The sequence below is a fragment of the Thamnophis sirtalis genome, unplaced genomic scaffold (assembly GCF_051295495.1).
Source record: "Thamnophis sirtalis isolate CommonGarterSnake01/CBP01778 unplaced genomic scaffold, rThaSir2_p1.2 scaffold_1, whole genome shotgun sequence".
NCBI lineage: Eukaryota > Metazoa > Chordata > Lepidosauria > Squamata > Natricidae > Thamnophis > Thamnophis sirtalis.
The window spans coordinates 79,978,733-79,998,530 of NW_028261381.1; the positions used below are offsets into that span (position 1 = coordinate 79,978,733).

General features: G+C 34.4%; 1 protein-coding gene across 1 annotated transcript in view; it reads right to left on the reverse strand.

Moving 5' to 3' along the window:
- Positions 1-19,798, reverse strand: part of OTOG (otogelin) — a 109,363-nt gene that overhangs the window by 19,640 nt on the left and 69,925 nt on the right. Inside the window, exons 34-41 of the mRNA XM_087704143.1 lie at positions 12,683-12,800; positions 10,484-10,563; positions 6,705-9,790; positions 5,730-5,898; positions 4,845-4,990; positions 4,463-4,552; positions 2,461-2,644; positions 121-341 (exon numbers count right to left, since the gene is read on the reverse strand). Of these exons, the coding sequence (XP_087560269.1) occupies positions 121-341; positions 2,461-2,644; positions 4,463-4,552; positions 4,845-4,990; positions 5,730-5,898; positions 6,705-9,790; positions 10,484-10,563; positions 12,683-12,800 (4,094 nt within the window). The remainder of the gene's footprint in view (positions 1-120; positions 342-2,460; positions 2,645-4,462; positions 4,553-4,844; positions 4,991-5,729; positions 5,899-6,704; positions 9,791-10,483; positions 10,564-12,682; positions 12,801-19,798) is intronic.

Consider the following 19,798-nt stretch of genomic DNA (forward strand, 5'->3'; position numbering starts at 1 on the left):
GCAAGGGTGGGCAACTTCTTATGAACATAATGCAATACATAAATTGACTGCTCATTATTAATATAAAAGCAGATTTATCAAGAAGCAAAATAATTGAAGTAGAAATCAAAGATAACATACATAAGGATGGCAGCTGCTGAATGTTTGGCTCAACAACATATTTAAGCAAAATGAACAATTTATGGCTGAACAGTTAGCTTCATGGGTTCTTGGTTCTCCAATATACTTCAATGTATCTGGCACCAACCAGCTATCTGTGAAGATAACTGAAGCAGCTGCAGTTCTTACAATGGTATTATTAGGTAACATGAGGTCATTTGTTGAAATTCCATCACAGAAACCTGCAAAAGAGAACACTATGTATTTATATATTTTACAATGCTTATAAACCACTTCAATCTGAAAGGATTCTAAGCCACAAAAGAGTATAAAACAAAAAAAAAACTTAGAAATCTTTTTCTCCAATACTAAAGACCTGAGGAAAATGGCTTAATTTACAGTTGCAGTTAATATCTAGAAAGGACTTACAACCATTTGAACTAGAATAAGTGGTATTTTAATTTGATAGTTCTTCTATCAAAGTTCTACCAAAGTTCAAACAGAACTTTTGTCAGCTTTACAAGGTAGATCAAATAGGAAACATGAGCAGATGAGCTAATTCTACTTTATTGTAAAGTAATTATGCCGAACCAAGACAGTGTCAGAAAGAAAGTGACAGAAAGCAAAGATAAAATTTCAAAATTGGTGTACATATATATCTATTCTTATTAGCATGTGGTACAGAGTAATAGAATTGGCCTCATTGTAATTAACACACCTTGAAAAAGCTTCTGGATTGATTTAACCAAACTCCTACAATTCATGTGTAAAAACCTTCAGTCTATAGCAGTAGCCAATTTCCATGCTCAGATAACTACAACACCTAGCAGACCTTGGTTACTCTCAAAAATTAAAAGGAAGTTGGATCTGATTAGTATTTAGTAAGAGATCATTGGAACTCTATGATAGATCTTGAACAGAATGGCAACCACATCTGTGTTGCTGCCAATAAAACAATAAGGACATATCCATGAATTCACAGGAGGGATTTTGCCTAAGACTATATAATATAAAGTATAATGACTGGCCTTACATTGCACCATTGGCAAAAATAAAGCTTTATGTGGCTACATTTTAAATACCCTGCATTAAAAAATAAGGTACTATATATGTATAATTGAATATCTTCTGCTCATAGAAAGCTTTTGGATACATTGAAGGGTTCTATATGGAGGTTAATGCAATTTCTGTAGTGGCAATGGAATTGGAACTGAGGCATTCTAACTCCATCTTTACATAGTAATGCAAAGTAATGATACAATATCATTCTAATGATATTGTAAAGCCAAACATACAGATTAGCACCATTGTCATATATTGTAAGAAAAGAATGTATATTTAATCACATGGTCTTCCGTCAGCTAAAAGAGCCTCACTATTTAACAATTTATAGGTATAGCTATCAAGTTGTGGGCATTTTGTTTAATGATACAGATTATTTAAACTTCCAAACAAAATATTTGTTTCTACATTTAATTTCAATAGTTATATATTCGTCTTTACCATCTTCTCAATAGCAGAAATAGCTCAGATTTCCATTAGTACTTTTTCTGACTTAGGTTTAGTGAGGGGAAAGATTATGTTATCTGATTTAAATTCAATTCATATTGAACAATCTTATCTCTATGCACCATTTTCTTCAGCATATTAGTAGAGGCAGGCCACCCATCTTTCAAATATCTTATTTGACTTTATGGAAAGCTTAATGTAAAGTACATGTTTTGCTTATTCGTGTTCTATCTATTTTTCACATTACTGCAATCTCCATACTTCTGTTTCATAAACTCTAAATGCAGAAGCAAATTTTCACACACACACCATAGCTCTCTATAGTATAGCAATAGCAGCAATAGCAGTTAGACTTATATACCGCTTCATAGGGCTTTCAGCCCTCTCTAAGCGGTTTACAGAGTCAGCATATATTGCCCCCACAATCTGGGTCCTCATTTCACCCACCTCAGAAGGATGGAAGGCTGAGTCAACCCTGAGCCGGTGAGATTTGAACAGCCGAACTGCAGAACTGCAGTCAGCTGAAGTAGCCTGCAGTGCTGCATTTAACCACTGCACCACCTCGGCTATGATCTCAGAAGAATTAAAAGTTGTACTTCAGATAGTTTGACTGGCAAATTTAGCATTTTTTATTATGTGCTTTGAAAATTAGCCTCATTTCAGCTATAAATGCTGTTGGTGAACAATTATCATTTTCTACTTTCTCACAGAATTACTCTTCAAGTTGCAATATACTTTATAAAAAAACAAATGTGACATTCCCCTTTAACAAAAGTGTGCGTGCTGAGTGGATGAATATATAAAGGTATAAAGTAAAATATAACAAAATAAATCTTACTAAAGTTAGCTTACCACACAATCCCATTGTTTTTTTATCACTGGTTGCATTATGTTCAATTATCATCATCCCAGTATTATGAAACCACTGAATTTTAGTATTTGTTGGGGTTTTAATAAGATACATAAAGCCAGTGTCCTCAATTTTAAAACCATATTTTTTAACAGTAGGCCAAGCATATTTTGAATTCACCACTATCTAGAAAACATATAAAGAGATATTTAGGCAATGTTTAAGATTAGAGTTTGCATTTTGTCGTAATAATACTTTTAACAAGTGTTTATCCTATTCTTCAAAGCAAATCTTTTATGACAATCAAATAAATTATAATGGATCCTCTAATGGAAATCTGTACAACTTTCATATTAAATTCTTAAACCCCAATTAGAGAGCAAATCTTGGGAGGAAGCAATCAAAATCTAGGCAGCATTTAGACTAGAGAATTATGACTCAAGTTACATGGGTATAATTTAATGCCATCAGGACAATGGGTAGCTTTTTCTATTTAAGCCAGTGAGAAATTAAATTTTATAAGAAGCATCATGAAGATATGATTTGATTGAAATACAGGAAGGAAATAGAGGGTATAATGCAAGAGAATTCAAAATATATTCCAAGTGGGGAACACCAACAAAGCTAGATATCTGGATGTTATTGTAATTTTGAATTTTACCCTCTTTTCCCAAAATTCTATCATACTGAGGCTGATATATTTTTTGCCAGTACACTGGTAAGCAAGTGTACATCTACATCTATTGATGATGTAGTTTCATAGTAGAAACTAAGAATAACTGGACTCTCCAAAAATTCTGGATGGCTAAAATGGAAAACAAACAAAAGACCTTCCTCTGTCAACAGCCCTAAATTTTTAACAAGCTTAAGTGTTCCTACTAGCTTCAAGCCTGAGTTATTGTTTTTTCATATTAACCTACAGTTCTAATTATGTAGTAATAAACCTTTATCAAATACATATATTGTTCATCCAGCCTTATAAAACTGGTAAAAAGTACAAGACATAAAAAGAAGACGGCATTACAATTACAAGACATATAAAAAAGAGTACAGAAAGTATTCCAACACTAACTGCAAAGTACATATACTGAGAATCTCTATGCATTACTTTCTGAGGAATATAGTTCCACTAAATATATTAGTATTTCTTTTAAATAAGCATATAAAGTGCATCAGATTTAAAATGCCATTACTGCTTAAAAGGTTCTTATTCCCTACTTCAGCTGTATGTTCAGGAAATAAGTAATAAAGTTAGTTTGGTTTGTGGTTAAGGCACCAGGCTAGAAAGCAGGAGACCATGAGTTCAACTCCTCCAGCCTTAGCAATGAAGCCTGCTGGGTGACTTCTCTCTCAGCCCAACCCACCTCACAGGGTTGTTGTGGGGAAATTAGGAAGAGGAAGATACGTTGGGCATGTTCTTTGCCTTGAGTTATTTGTAAAAATAATAAAGGCAGGATAAGAATAAATAAAAATAGTAATAATTAGCAAAATGTTAATTAAAAATATCAATAACATTTATGAACAATAGTTAACATTAATTAATTATTTAAGCTACAGCCTTCATTTGGAAATTGGATATTGAAATTCTAAAAATTGGTTTTTAAAATCATAAACATGACTTGAACACCAACATTAAAAAGACCATACAAATTTTAGGAAACCTGGCCACCACAAATGACATGCCAAAAACTACTAGGCAAAATAAATAAATAAAAATAGAGTGCTGAAAGAATGTTTGAATTTAATTTAACTTTTATTTCAAATGATATCAATTCAATTCAATTGGTTAATGTGTTTAACAGTTTCCCCCTACAGTTGGATTTTAAATCACAAGTATCTCTAGGAACTCTGGTCATTTCTTCCTGAGGTTACAGTGGTCCCAAGCTTCAAGTTATGCCACTCAACACAAATCATAAAAAATAAAAGTATGACTTAGAATTTCAATAAATCATTTTTCCCACAGGTTAATAATGATTACTGAGTAAGAGAAGAAGTAAAGTTTACCTTTCTACTTAAACGGTCAATGATAATCTGATTAGACAGATATGTTAAATTCAGCATTGCCAAACATAGCTTAGAATTGGTTAAGATCCCCTAAATAAAACAACAAAAAATAAGAATTTATTCACAAAGAATTACAAAGTGGTTTCCATGTCTCATAAAATTAAACAGTAAGTCCCAATTTCAATTCCATTCTATAGTCAACTGCTTAATATTTAAAAGAAAATGTTTAAAGAGGTCACTATCTGAAAATATATGGGACATCCACTCCCAAGAAAAGCAAAATTAATTATCTAGAATCTCAAAGTTTATATTGGATCAGAGGTCTAAAACTATTTGTTTATGCACATTCTACAAATACAAAATAATAAAAAAGATTTAGTACCATATTGGTATTTCTGTTGTCAACAACATGAATGCTTATAGTTTCATCTTGTGTTTGGCTGATTATATAAGATGCTTCTTTAAATAAAGCCACATGATATCCATCAAAGGTGATAAAGCTCAGATCAGAGAAAAAAGTGCATCGACCTATCAAAGATAATATGAACTATTATTATTTTTAAAATTTACAAAACAGGCAGGTGGTTGCTGACAAATGGAAATTCAGTGTTTTGTTAAATTAGATAAAAATATGTAATATAGTAAATCATTCTTGAAAATTTGACAAGTAATTTCCTGATAAATAGGTTTTTGCTGCAAAAGAATCTTAATATGTATGCAACTGATACCAAGTCTTCAAAAACAAGAAATTCTGCTATTTCCTATCTTAAAACTATTTTGTCTCCATACCATGTTTTACTTGAGATCCAAATAAATTGAATTCAGGGTTGCTTTTTCTGAAGTAATTATCTGGCATTTATTTCCATTTCCCACTTTCACATTTCATGCTATTTCAAAAATTTCTACAATCCTTATCATAATCTTAGGGCAAAAGATACTACAGATGGATTCAGTGAAAAACATAGCTTCTTTCTTTAAATGGAAATATTCTCAGACTTGGAACTGGAAACTCTCAATCCATAATATTTGTTGTGTAAAATCTCTATATAATAGGTATTCTCTCCTATATCGCATTAATCCCTCTTCATTGCCTTCTATTCCACTGCATATTGTGAAGTTCCCCAATATTCTTATGGCTGAACTGCTACTGCTTTGTATGTAAGGCAGGAATAATTTCTACCATCTATCCTTCCATACCTACTCTGAAGTTCAAGGTTTCATCAACTTAATGCAGTTTAAAATAAACACTATATGACTAATAACTCACATGCACATTCCCATTTGGGGCAGCATTTGTCGCCATTAATCTGAACAGCAAGTCCAAGAAGTCCACAGCTGGGTTGTGTTCCACTGTATGGACAGTACTGTGATTGGTTAACTTGGATTAATTGTCCATCTAAGCAAATATGTTTTATGCAGTCATTTTCTGTGACAGGCTAAGGCATATTTAGAAAAGATTGGTTACAACTCTGAACAAAAGAAAAGCAACAAGAACATATTTTCAAAAAAATCAACATAGTAGAACTCAGGAGCCCAGGATCTCTTGAGTATTCAAGAATATGTTTTTGTTTTAATTAAGGCTGAATTCTGAAATAGCAGCCTTGGAAAATGTTCGATATTTAGTTTAACATTAATAGTATGCAAATCATAAAAATAATAAGGCTACAAAGTGAAGCTAGTTATTAAAATGTTAAAAAATAGCACACATACAAATACTTTCCCCCAAACAATTATATTGAGTAATTCAAAAGCCCTGAATATGTTCTTAATCTTCTTCATCAATAATATTTAACCCATGAGCAGAATTATCAAGAGACTGGTTCAAGAAAATGCTTCGAGATTATGTTACATTGCTAGTAGGTACATAAACAATAGAGGCATGGACATTTAGCACAATGCATTATAAGAAACTTGTTGCTAAAAATATAAAAAGACTTGTTTTCATCACTAGTTATGTTTCAATGAGTGTGACATAGGTGGTTTTCAGGGAAGTGCAGGATCAGGATATGTGAAAGCCACATTAATTATTTTTATTTGTGTATTTATTTATTAAGCTTGGATGCTCTCTGACTTTAAGCCACACTGGATGGCTACATTTATAGCTAATAATAGATGTAAGAAGCTATATCGTAATATATATCATACATCCATGGTCTCTAAGTTAAAACACACACACACACACACACACAAAATTCCCTCCTTTCATATGGTGGGATAAAGATCAATTAATTATGTTACTCACTATACACGTTGGCTGAGTTGCTACCTCTCCAGGTGGTATGAAAACTGATGCTGAAGTACCTGATATAGTTTCAGCAGTGGTAAAATTTTCAGCGTATATTGTGCCAGAATCATATACTGGTTTGGTTGATAAATAGGTAGAAGCTGCTGTAGCTGTTGTAGCATTTGGATGAATTGGTAATATTGGCAAAGAGCTTGCTGATGCTATTGTTGCCTCCTTCACAAATGGGGATTTGGATATTGCAGTTTCATTAGTGGAACTAAGTGGAGCAGAGAACGTTGGTGAATGTTTGCTCATTGAAGGTGATGGAGTAAGCTTTGTAGCCAATATTTCTCCATCAGCTTCTAGTATTTTGGAAGGTATACTCTTTGTTTCTGAAATATCAGAAGGTACTGGAAATAAAGATGTGATAGATTCTTTTGTCCCTGCTGTTTTTTCTAATGATTTTGTGACACTCTTGGTTGTGAGTCCACTTAGTCCTATAGGTGCTGAACTAGAAGAAATAGTGGAAAGTAGCATTGGTTTAGATAAAGTTATCGTCTTCTCTGTAGCACTGGTCTTTACGGATGTGAAAGCTGTTGATACGGGTGTTGCTAAGACTCTTTCTTGTGAATCTGTTTGACTCACAATTGAAGTTTCTGGTGCTTCCAATATAAATAGTGATGGTGAAGTTGATTTTGACACATGAAACAAAGTGCTGGGTTCTGTAGATGACTGAGAAGAAGTTAATGCTTGCTTTGTGGTGGGGAAAAGGGTCTTGGATTTCTCGGTAGGAAAGGACTCTATTATTTGTTGGGTTGCTTCTTTATCAGTTACAAGTGGGATTTGGGGTGAAAATAAAGAAGTGAGTGGAGCAACTGAAGTAGTAACAAATGGATGTGAAGTACTTTGGAAGACAGACGGCACTGCTACTTTGACTGACTCTGTTGTACCTAAAGTACTTTGGGGATAAATACTTGTCTGTTCAACTGGAAACTGATATGCCATAGAAGTTCCTTTTGTAGTTAAATAAATTTTAGAAGCTAGTAAAGAATCATGCTTCCCTCTTGTTTGTGTTATAAGATATGGAGGAACAGATTTGTCTTTTACATGGGTAGAAATGCTTTCTGTTGGAGATGTATGGACAAAGGAAGTAGCAATCTTGGAAGTTACAGATGATTTTGTTGTCTCAACTGACGGTTTTGCAGTAGTTGGTACAACAGTTATCTTTTGTGTTGAAGTAAACAAAGAAGATGTTTTGTTCACTAGAGAGATTATGGGAGGAAATGTTGTAGCTGAAGAAAGCAAGGTTGATATTTCTTTGATTGACGTCACTTCAGTTGGTGACCTGCTGCTAAGTTCAGTAAATGGAAATAAAGTAACCCTAGATTCTTTTACTGTTAATTCTGGAGTTGACCTTAAAGCTATTGTGCTTGGTGATACCGTCCTGAAGGTGGTCTTTGAAGTAGTTGGATGAATAGCAGCAGTCACAGGAACCTGAATTTCAGGTGATGAAGGACCAGTGTCTATCTTTGACGTTATAACTGTAGAAAGGGACATTGAAAGGTAAGAAGTGGACGGTTTTCCTGTATATAAACTGGTAGTTTTTTCTGACTCTTTTTTACTAATATATTCTGTTGCTTTGTCTGTATCAGTAACAGCATGCTGAATAAATGGATATCTGGTTGTTCCAACTGATTCTATCTTTTTAGTAACCAATGGAGCTGGGACAACAGTGGCTACGACTTCTTCTATAAATGCAGATTCTGTTTTCAATTTTGTAACACCAACAAAATCTGGAATACTTGCCTTTGTAGTTTTCAGGAGCAAAGGTATTTTGTGTTCTGTAGATATTTCCTGGGAGACTGGAATTGATGATTCAGATGAAGTTGAGGTTTTAGAGGTTACTATTGTAGACAAAGGTGTTACTTTATAAGATAAAGCCGTTGCAGGCTTTGTCATGTTTGGCTGTAGAAACAGCGACTGCTCTGTTTGTAAATATTTTTTGGACACTATTGTAGTAGGAGAAAATATATCCGTTTTTCCAGGAAGTTTAGAAGTAAAAACTTGAGGTTTTGATATTATAGGTGTGTACAAAGAAAAATATGAACTTGTTAGATATGTAACATTTGTTGTTGTTTGTGGTATTTCCTTTTTAATAGTAGAAACTAAAACACTTGGATGTGTCAAGAATGTGTGGGGAAGCTCTGTTGGCACTGGAGTTATTGGAATAATAGTACTTTTAAGTTGTTCTTTGATTAAAGGAACAGTTGTCTTTGATGTTTCTGAAGAACGTGGTTCCAGAACTGGTTTTGTGGTTTTTAAAATAGTAAATAAAGGAGCAAATGAAGTTTTAGTACCATTGGTAATTATTAGAGTTGGTTCAGTTACTCTTGGCTTAGTTTTGGTTTGAGTTGTTTGTCTTGATGTTGGCAAATGGGAAGGTATTTCCAAAGATGGCAATGTTGCTTTGGTAAAAAACTGACTAGTATGGTCTGTTTTTGATGTTTCTATAGATGATGTTTGAGTTTCTGTAATGTTTTGAAGTTTTCGTTCTATGTCCTCTGTAGGGAAACTCTGAGCACCTATCACTTTTATTTGTGAAACTAATCTAGATATGTCTAATGATTTATCCTCTGTAATACTTGATGGAGTCACAACTGAAGTTGAAGTAGCTGCTAATTTACTTTCTGCTTCAGTGATTGTAGATGCTGAGGGGATCGAAAAGCTTGTCATACTGCTTGTCTGCAAAGTATCCAAAGTAACTACATCAGTTGCTGATGAAGGAACTACAGATGTGGGGCTAAAATCAGTTACAAGTTGTGGAAATCCTGGCAATGCACTTGTATTAAAAGCTAATTGAACTGAAAGCGATGATGTAGCTAAAGTAATATTGGGCAAAGAAAATGTTGAAAGTTTAGCTTTTTCAATGGTTGAATTGAATTGCTGTTTGGATGAAGGTGTTGTTTCTCTAAGTTTTGATGCTGGGGTCACAGAAAAAGCTATTTCTTTACTCAGAACTGCAGAAGAAGATTGAAGAGCCCCAAAAGCTGTGTGCGTCTTTAAAGTGGATGGTAGGATTTGAACTTCAGCTGTTGATTCAATGCCTAAAATAAGACAAAAAACAGATGACTATTACATGAGACATGTTTAATTCAATGCTACACAGAATTAAATCCGGCAGAATTAAAAGTGTGGAATAGCACAGCTTTAATAAACTGTTATTAATTTCTAACATGCATTCTGAGAGAAAATTTTAAAATATTTTAACATATTTTGACTTCATAAATATATTTTAATTAATCCTTTACTGAACACATTTATAATGTCAGATCTTTTTGCAGTGTCTAATTGCCAAAAACGTTTTCCTTAGCGATTGTAAATCCAAATGTAGCTATTCCATACAGTATATATCTATTTTAAAATTATATATGTAGGAAGAAGCTTCAGGGAATCAGCCTTCTCACAGAATAGGGTCCTTGGACATGATGGTGACTTGAAGGTATTATTTTCTTAAAATAACAGAGAGCATATTCTTTTAAGAAAACATCATGCATATTTTTTTTTCCAGATGCTGCAATGGAATTTATAGAACTATTCACTTCAGTTAGTATGGTAGGGGAAACTGCAACAGCCAAACAGTAAAATGAGGGAACTTCATTCATTCAGCCAAGATGTTGAACCTTTGCACAAAATATTGGGAAGATGTAACTTTATAACTAAGTTGGGTTACTTTCCTAAATTGAAACCTGAAATAATAGATTTTATATAATTTTGAATCAATATTACATTATACGTACAGTCTTCAAAATAAACACATCTTTGAGTGAGTTCATCCAGCACCAAATTCAAAGGACACATAGGAACACATCCTTCCACTCTAAAATAAGATTAATAATAATTAACTTTTCATACAGCAAAATGTATCATTGAAACAAGTACTCAATATAACAATTTTATAAGGTATGGGATTTGTTCTATCAGAGAATGATCAACCAAATACCAGTATATGGGTACGTGAATTCTTAATGAGGTTTATTCATCATAGAAGTTAACTTTAATTGTGAATTACAGCCTTAATTTCAAAATAACTGAAGAAAACAGAAGCTTAGACAACTGCTTCTTTTTTCCTCTTTTAACTAGTATTATAATCAAGCTAAATTACTTTTCTACTATGCTGAGCTAATTCGTGAATGATGTGACATTTGGATATATATATTTGCTGAATGATGAATATTTCCATTTAGAATTGGCAGGAAGCCCTTGCATGCTTACATAAAATTATATTCCTTGTTTGTTTATAGCAATAGTAGCATCCCATTAGAACTCGGTTGCATATTTGCTTTGCATGGAAAAGTACAAGCCACAGACAGAAGTTACATTTTATTTTTCTCAATATAATATAAATACTTGATGAACTCATTCTAGGCCAGTGATGGCAAATCTTTTCAGCACTGAGTGCCAAAAAGGAAGCTTGCGGGCATGGCCCGGAAGAGAAGCTGCCAAGTTGGCATGCGCAGCCTGGCCACTTGTCTTCTGGTTATTGGCACGCATGTGCACGTGACGATCAGCTGGCTGATGCACAAGCGCACAGTGGAAACCATAAGACCAGCTTGGCAACTAACTCACATTTATGAGTCAGTTGCAGTGTTCCAGGATCATGTGATCCCCTTTTGCGACCTACTTACAAACAAAGTTAACAGGGAAGCAGATTTACTTAACAACCATGTTGCTAACTTAACAATTGCAGTGATTCACTTAACAACTGTGGCATGAAAAATGATCAAATGGGGCAAAATTCATTTAACAAATATTTCACTTAGCAACAAAAATTTTGAGCTCAATTGTGGTTGTAAGTCAACCTGTATTCTGGCCTAAGATCATACTAAAGTCGGAGGAGTATATTATCTATGAAATATCCCTAAGGTAGGGTAAAGTATTAATACAGTGACATTAATCTTTTGGCTTATATGAGAGCAACTTTACGCCATCGCTTTATGCAAGCCGTGATGTTCTTCAAATTACCAGTCCATTGTGCTTATCCTAATCTCAATTTTGTTTTTCAAATGCAGGCTAATAATATCTTTCTTTTCTATTCTCTACCGTAGACTCAGCCACAACATCTTCTGGTTCAAGCAGTAGCAATAATGGACAGGTGTTGTTCATAGCCTAGTGCAGTGATGGGCAACCTTTTTGGCGTGGTGTGTCAAAAATCGGCAAAAAATCGAGCATAACTCGCGTTGTGTGTCACTTTGACAAAAACATAATTTTGCGCAATTTATAGTTTAAACTACAAAAATGTAGGGGTTAACTAGCCTAACAAGCTAACACAACCTCCCCCCACTTATCTCAGTTATTGTGGGCAATTACAAGTCCATGGCACCCCAATAGTTGCTGCTAATGGCGCTCACAGTTCCTGTTGGCACTCCGCTGTTCCCTGCTGTGGTGCGGTCGTAACCGACAGTCCCAGGAGTAGACTCTCTGTGCCGGCCTGACTGGAGAGAGGCGCGCACTGTTCCCGCGCTCCTCTCCTGCGGGTCCTCCCTCGCCGCGCTGATGACGTGTGTGCGCACGGCACGCACGCCTTACCAGCAGCCCCTGCGCTCAGAAAGGGGCGGCGGCAATACAGTAAGTGAGTGTGGGCGGGGGAGATCACACGTCCTGCCCCCCCGTTCCTCCAGCACAGATTCTTTCATCCTCGGCGGCCGTGCAGGAGCCGAGGATGAATCGCATGAAATCCTGTGTGTGTCACCCCAAATGGCTACGCGTGTCAGCACTGACACGCGTGTCATAGGTTCGCCATCACTGGCCTAGTGCATTACAGATCAGTTGTTTTCCATGTTTTAAGAGCTACACAGCCTTAACAATAACAAAGTTCTCAAGTATGTAGGAACTGCTACATTTTTCACAGAGCCTCTATTTTGCTCCCAAACTAATAGGCAAAGTATAGTTTCTTTTTTTACAGACAGTGCTATTATTTAAATGATAAATGTACTTACTTTGGAACTGTCTGACAATGTTTTGCCAAAGGATCTCTGCATGTCTTGAAACAAGGACTTGAACAAGCATCATAGCGCCATTCACAGGTTGAGCGGGATAAAAACTTAAATTTGCTATCTACAAATAAAAAATCATTTGTATGAATGTCATTTTTATGCATGTGCAGGCATTCATATATTCTAGCTCCTAAATACAGAACCCTCTTTTAGCAACCTGCATTTTAGCAACCTACATAGCTAAATTTTACTGGCAATGGAAATAGCCACTAAATAGCCACATGCAAACTGCAATCCACAGTCCACTCATTCTTCAATTCATAAAATGAATGCAGTGCTCTTTAAGAACTTAATCGAACAACAGGATTAAAAAGAACTATATTTATATCTGAAAATATAATTCTAGTGACCAAACCAAATTAGATAAAATATATTTCAAAAGTATAGGATTAACTATAAAGCTTTTCTCCAGCGTTTCAGTGAAGATAAACAGAAACAAATAGCCACCAATTTTCTTTCACTTTCTTCTTTTATTTCCCTTCTCCACAAAAGTCAGATTGATTGGGTTGTTGTTGTTTTGTTTTTTGTTTTAATTTTCAAGCTACTAAAAACTCTATTTTATTCAAAATTAAATCACTATTGCTGGGGGGGGAAATACAGCGGAGAGGTTTTACTCTTTTTTTTTAAAGCAAGACTTGTGATTCAGTTTTGTCATAGTTCCTAATTTTAAAATAAAAATAAAAGTTTTTGCTATTTCACTGCCTTTAAAAAAACAATGAATTCAGTATTTTTGTAAATTAATTAAATGAAAAGTTTGAAGTCGAGCTCTTTACTTATCTCTGTAGTATTTGCCCTTAGGTAGTTTAATGATTTATCTATATTTGCCTACATTTATATGTATAATGCTATATAGTATTTGTTATTCTCAACATTATAATCTTTTCTCTCACTCGGTCCATTTCATATCATTCACCTCAGTTCATAGGTATTAGGCAATTCAGAATCATTCAGATTTGAGAAAAAGCAAATGTTGGAAATATATGGCAGGAACCTTTTTGTAGACCCGCAGTGTGGAAGGAAATGTAAGTGGCAATTCACACATTTTTTTACATTACAGATTCAACTAACCCTAAACTTCCATGTATGTCCTCATACTGCATTCTACTCAGGAGTTACATCTCTGGTGATCCAATATGGAGTTCCTTTATGTTTGTCTCAGTTGGAAGGAATGTTTTCATATTACAAACGCAGCAACAATATCTATTTATAGTTTATAGCAATCCCAACTGAATTTCAAGTACCTGTGAAAGAATCCTATTTCTCAACATGCGTAAATCAAGAAGATGAAAAGGGTTAAGAATGAATCCGACCTAACCATACTGCATACACACTATATATAGCTAACCAGCTTTCTATGAGAAGGTATTTACATACAGGAATGCAATAGCATTTTTCTGCTCATGCCCCTTGGGAAACATTATTTGGTCATAACTACGTATATTACAGACAGTATGTGATGATAATAACTAGCCACTATTGACAGTATGATAGTCCATTAATCAATCTAATGCCTCTTTGAAGATGAGATCACTACCTCTTGCAGAAGAAATTCCCACACTTTGATAACACAAACATGAAGAATTAATTTCTTTGGATGTGCTATATCTACATCACGACAAAATTAATAAAGCAACAAAATTGGACTATAGACTCTAAGTCAGACGTTCAATAAATGCAAAATAAGGCAATTATCAATGTTTGGGAGGATATCTGCAATCAATATGAATATTTTGCCCAGAATCTTATATCTGTTCCAAACAATTCCAATTAGATTAGGGAAAGACTATTTTGACGACTTAAATAAAATGGTGCTGAAATACATTTGGCAGGGGGCGGGGGAAGCAAGAATAAAATTAAAATTGCTACAAGACACTAGAATAAGAGGAGGATTTTGTCTGCCTAACTGGGAATTATATCATCAGGCAACAAGCTTAATGTGGATTAAGGAGTGGATAACATTAAGGAATTCCAGACTACTGACAGTAGAAGGACACAACTTATTTTTTTAGAGGTTTTTAGAGGTTTTATTAGCATTTGTAGGCCGCCCTTTTCCCTGAGGGGACTCAGGGCGGCTCACAGAAAACCAGGGAGAGGGGAATACAACATTAAGACAACAACATATAATAAAATAGTAAGCAACATCCAATTATTGTTGGGGTGGCATGCTTTTTTATGGTATAAGGGTACTAAAATGCAGGGGCACTTCAGAAGACACTATATATGTGCTTTGTTATTAAATTGGGAAAAGATCAAAAGACAATACTATTTAAAAATTCATGTCTGGCTATCTATTGAAGATTTTTCACATCCAATAATATACAAAAAGAAACAAACAGTTAGATATGACGAAATACTGAATGCAGAGGGTGAACTTAAATCTATGCAAGGCTTGGAACAGGAAGGGATAAAGATGAATTGGTTTTCATATGTGCAAATACAATCTAGATATGATAAAGATCGTAAAACAGAAGGTTTCTATGATAAAATGACTGAGCTAGATAAAATTTTGACTGGTACTGATGAAAAAGTAATTAAAAAACTATATGGACATTTGCCAGAGGTTAAATTAGAGGAAAAACAAGTTAAAGAACCTATGATAGCTTGAGGGGGGGGGGAATTTTGGACATGAATTAGAAAAATGGCAAAAATTGTGGTATCAAAATTATAAAATGACAATGTCAACTGAAAGAGGTGATTATGGAAAGAATGCACAAAAGTCTGTAATCAAATGACACACTATATATAATCGATGTAATTGATGAAGGTTGTGTGTTTGTTTTGTCTGTCTTTGTTTAAAAATAAAAAACTTTTACAAAAAAATGCAAAATAAGGGTCTTCCCCAGTTAGTTAGTTAGTTTACTTTATTATAATTGCACCTTGTACAACAAAATTAAATGCCATTTTCAGTGTACATTATACATAAAAAAACCTCTTATCCAGATGCTAACCAAGTCTGACTATTCCTACTTAGCTTTTTCAGCCAAATTCTGCTGGGTGCTGCCATCTGATGTGTTTGAATAAGTATCATTTTATCTACATCCATTTCCTGCCTCCTATATTTATTCTGGGATGAATGCAGAAAAATGCACACAATTTTTACTATTACTATTATTACTCTTTATTACCTCCACAGAAGTTTGAAGTATATGGTCACAATTCTGTTATAGGCTATCAACACAAAAGAAGATTAAAATTAAAATTTAATTAACATTAAAATTCAAAAGTAGTAAAATAATATGTTTTATATATGTTTGGTAAATCTGCTTAATAATGAAATGAAATATTTTACCAAATGTACCAAACAATCCATAAGAACTAAGACCTTAGAGACAGAAATGTTCTCATTCCTGGTTTTGGTAAAAAAAAATGTAGTTTAAAGTTAACACTTATTTTTCACTTTGCAATAAAAAATCATCCAAGACAATTGAGAAATACTGGTAAAAGCATTTCAAAATAAAAGATCTCCCACCTATTTAACATTTTTAACTATTAAAAGAGTATAATAGTTAATTTTAATTATTAACTATTAAACATTTTCTACTTTGTTTCAACCTTTGTATATAATTCTTTGCTTCAGTTTTTCTTCTTGAAAAAAAATCAATAATGCTGCCTCATTTGACACAATTATAGGAGCACCTTTATATTTTCACATTCTTTAATCTTTCTAAATAGATTATGTTATCAAGTTGCAATAAATAGTCTGAACAATTTCAATAGAATATTCTTAATACAACAGATGAAGATGATAAATTATCATTAAGAGCATTAGAGGAAACCTGATACAGAAGCTTACCTCAGTGATTTTTTTATTTTTTATTATTATATGCAAAATAAATAGATGGGGAGAAAAATATAATCTATACTAACAAATTCATTTATTTCTGGTTTGTTACAAACAGGAGATAGTAATTTAAATGATTATACCAATTCTTTATCTTATTACTGCTATCAGTTGTACTGAAAATATTCTGATAAATATATCATGCCTTTATGTGAACTACGATACATCATAGTACACATATATGAATGAAAATATACACATTTATTATGATTATTCTTATTGTTTTACTTTTTTTATGAAAACTGAATCTTCCCATGAGTTTCAGAAAATATTAATCTCTATCAAAGATTCTTTGATAATTCTTTGATAATTTTTTGGTAAGTTTCAGAAAACATGAACAAATTTATGAAGAACTTTTTTTTTTTTGAGAAGGAATTTTGAACAATCCATTATCCTATTCCCAATATTTATGTTCCGGAACAGCAGTTCTCACTTGCAAAGTTTCTGATCTAATATGCAATTTATGATAGCCAGCAGGAAATTTAATCTGCCTTTCCCTCTGCACTCTAGAACTGGTGTAACATTTCCATTAACAAATGCAGCTATATTTTTAGATCATGTAATTAGCCTGCATCAGTTAGCCCAGTGTTTCCAAAAGAACACTGGAGAAAGATTCAAGCCCAAGGTTTCTTTGCTTATAAAACTCTGAAATCCAAATCCATAGATGTGGAGATTAATGAAATACCCCGTGATTATTTGATACGGCCTTCCTTGCTGAGGTAGACTGCTTTAGTTTTCTACTGGCATGGATAGGATTCTTTGGCAAGACTGGAAAGCAAAGGTTTTTCCCTTTAAAAAAGAGACACATTTTCTACATACAAACACTAGAGAAGGCGATCATTAGAGATTGCAATTTCTCCTTTCCCTCTTAAAGATAAAAGAAGCATGGAACTTGTGCTTGATCCATATAATGTCCAAAATTAATACAAATTCTTATCTTTATAATTTTCCTTCTTCTACTCAATTATGTCCAATTCTCAGACCTCGAGGAAAAGTCCCTGAAGTTTTCTTGGCAAGGTTTTTCAGAAATGGTTTGCCAGGGGGTCCTTTCTAGACCTGAGAGAAAATGTCTCAAAAGTAAGGATCTTAGTAGTGCTACCACTAACCCCTTTAATCCAGTAGTCTTTAATAACAAGGAAAGCATATAGTTCATCCATTCTATTAGGAAAGTCCCTCATCTGTGACTATATAACTCACCTAAATAAAACCTATTTTTTTGCTTCATTTTTATGTTTGATTGTTGTTGTTAGCTGCAAAGTTGTGTCTGACCCATTGCGACCCCATGGACAACGTCCTTCCTATCTTCTACCATCCTCTGGAGTCCATTTAAGCTCACGCCTACTGCTTCAGTGACTCCATCCAGCCACCTCATTCTCTGTTGTCCCCTTCTTCTTTTGCCCTTAATCTTTCCCAGCATTAGGCTCTTCTCCAGTGAGTCCTTTCTTCTCATTTGGTGGCCAAAGTATTTGAGTCTCATCTTTAGAATCTGGCCTTCTAAAAAGCAGTCAGTGTTGATCTCCACTAGGATTGACAGGTTTAATCGTCTTGCAGTCGAAGGGACTCGCAGGAGTCTTGTCCAGCACCATAGTTCAAAGGCCTCAATTCTTTGGCACTTAGCCTTTCTTATGGTCCAACTTTCACAGCCATACATTGCAACTGAGAGGCCCATAGCCTTGACTATACACACTTTCATTGGCAGGGTGATGTCTCTGTTTTTTAGTGTGCTGTCTAGTTTTGCCATAGCTTTCCTCCCCAGGAACAAGTGTCTTTTATTTCTTAGCTGCAGTCCCCATCTGCAGTGATCTTGGAGCCCAGGAAAATAAAATATGTCACTACCTCCATTTCTTCCCCATCTATTTGCCAGGAATTGAGATGGCTGGATGCCATGATCTTACTTTTCTTTATATTAGAACATTTTATTTTATTTCATTTTCATTTTCATTTTATACAATCACTTATATACTGTGCATAAAAAAAAAGAAAAAAGGAAAAAAAAAAAACCCCACATAACACTTCATTCCCCCATACACCCTCTCTTCTCCCCCTCCAACTTTCCTTTCACCCCTCCAGCATTCCCCTCTTCTACTTCCCTACCCCCTCAGACATCTCCCCCTCCCTCCATTTCACCCTCCTTACATTCCCTCTCACTCCCTCTTTACTTCTCCCTTCTCTTTCCCTCTTCTCCTCACTTTGGTGTATCCATACAATTCAATTTGTTTTTTACAATAAAAGTAGAGAAAGAAAAAAAAGAAAAAAAGAAAAAGAAAAACGAGCCACAGTACACAAGTGAATTCTTATTGTTCTAAGGATTGAAACTGTAATTCCCCCCTCCCCCCTCCCCTCTATAATCCCCCCTCCCTAACCCCCTTACGGCTTCGCAGGTCCCATGCCCGGCATAGTTCTTTAACAAGCATTTGAGTATAATAAGGTCAGCTAACTTTAAAATTAAAAAAATAAGATAAAAGTAAAGCCAAAAAGAAAAAGGAAAAATAATAGAAAATAAGAAATAAAAAACAAAAAAGAAACACCCACACTCACACACAAAAAGAAGAAAGAAACAAAAAGGGTCAATAAACCCACTACGTTAACACAGCTTCCCATTATCTGTAAATCTTAAACAATGTGATTCATTCCAAATTTCGATTATTTTGCTACTTGCAGGGTTTCAAACTATATTAGAGCCAGGTAAGTTGATCAATTAGAATTCCCCAACTAAAAATCTCCTTGCTTTGTCTATCTATTCAGACCTTTAATTTATCTCTTTTTTATCCAAATATCCAAACCTTTCTATAACACCATTAAACTCAAATACTTCTTTCATTTTTCATTTCCAACACCTCCCTTTCTATCCTTACCCACCTCCACATATAAATTTTTTACCTTCCACCCTGCCTTTATCCATATCCACATATATATTTTATCCACATTCATTGCTCCTCCCATGTTTACTCCACTTTCCTGAAGATTCTCCGACCAATCTTTCTTAACCTTATATTGATATAGCAACTCAAACAAACATCAGCTTGCATTCTAGCCCCAGGTAATCTAATTAAACTTTCGCTGCCCTTCCCTCTCCCACACACCTCCCAACTCCGTTCGTTCCAAACCGCAACTCAAAAAGATCACAATTTCCGTTCTCCTTGCCTAAGAAAATAGTTCATGCACAATTTGAGTTAGAGTTCAGACAAAACTTCTGTAGAATATATGTCCACAATCAG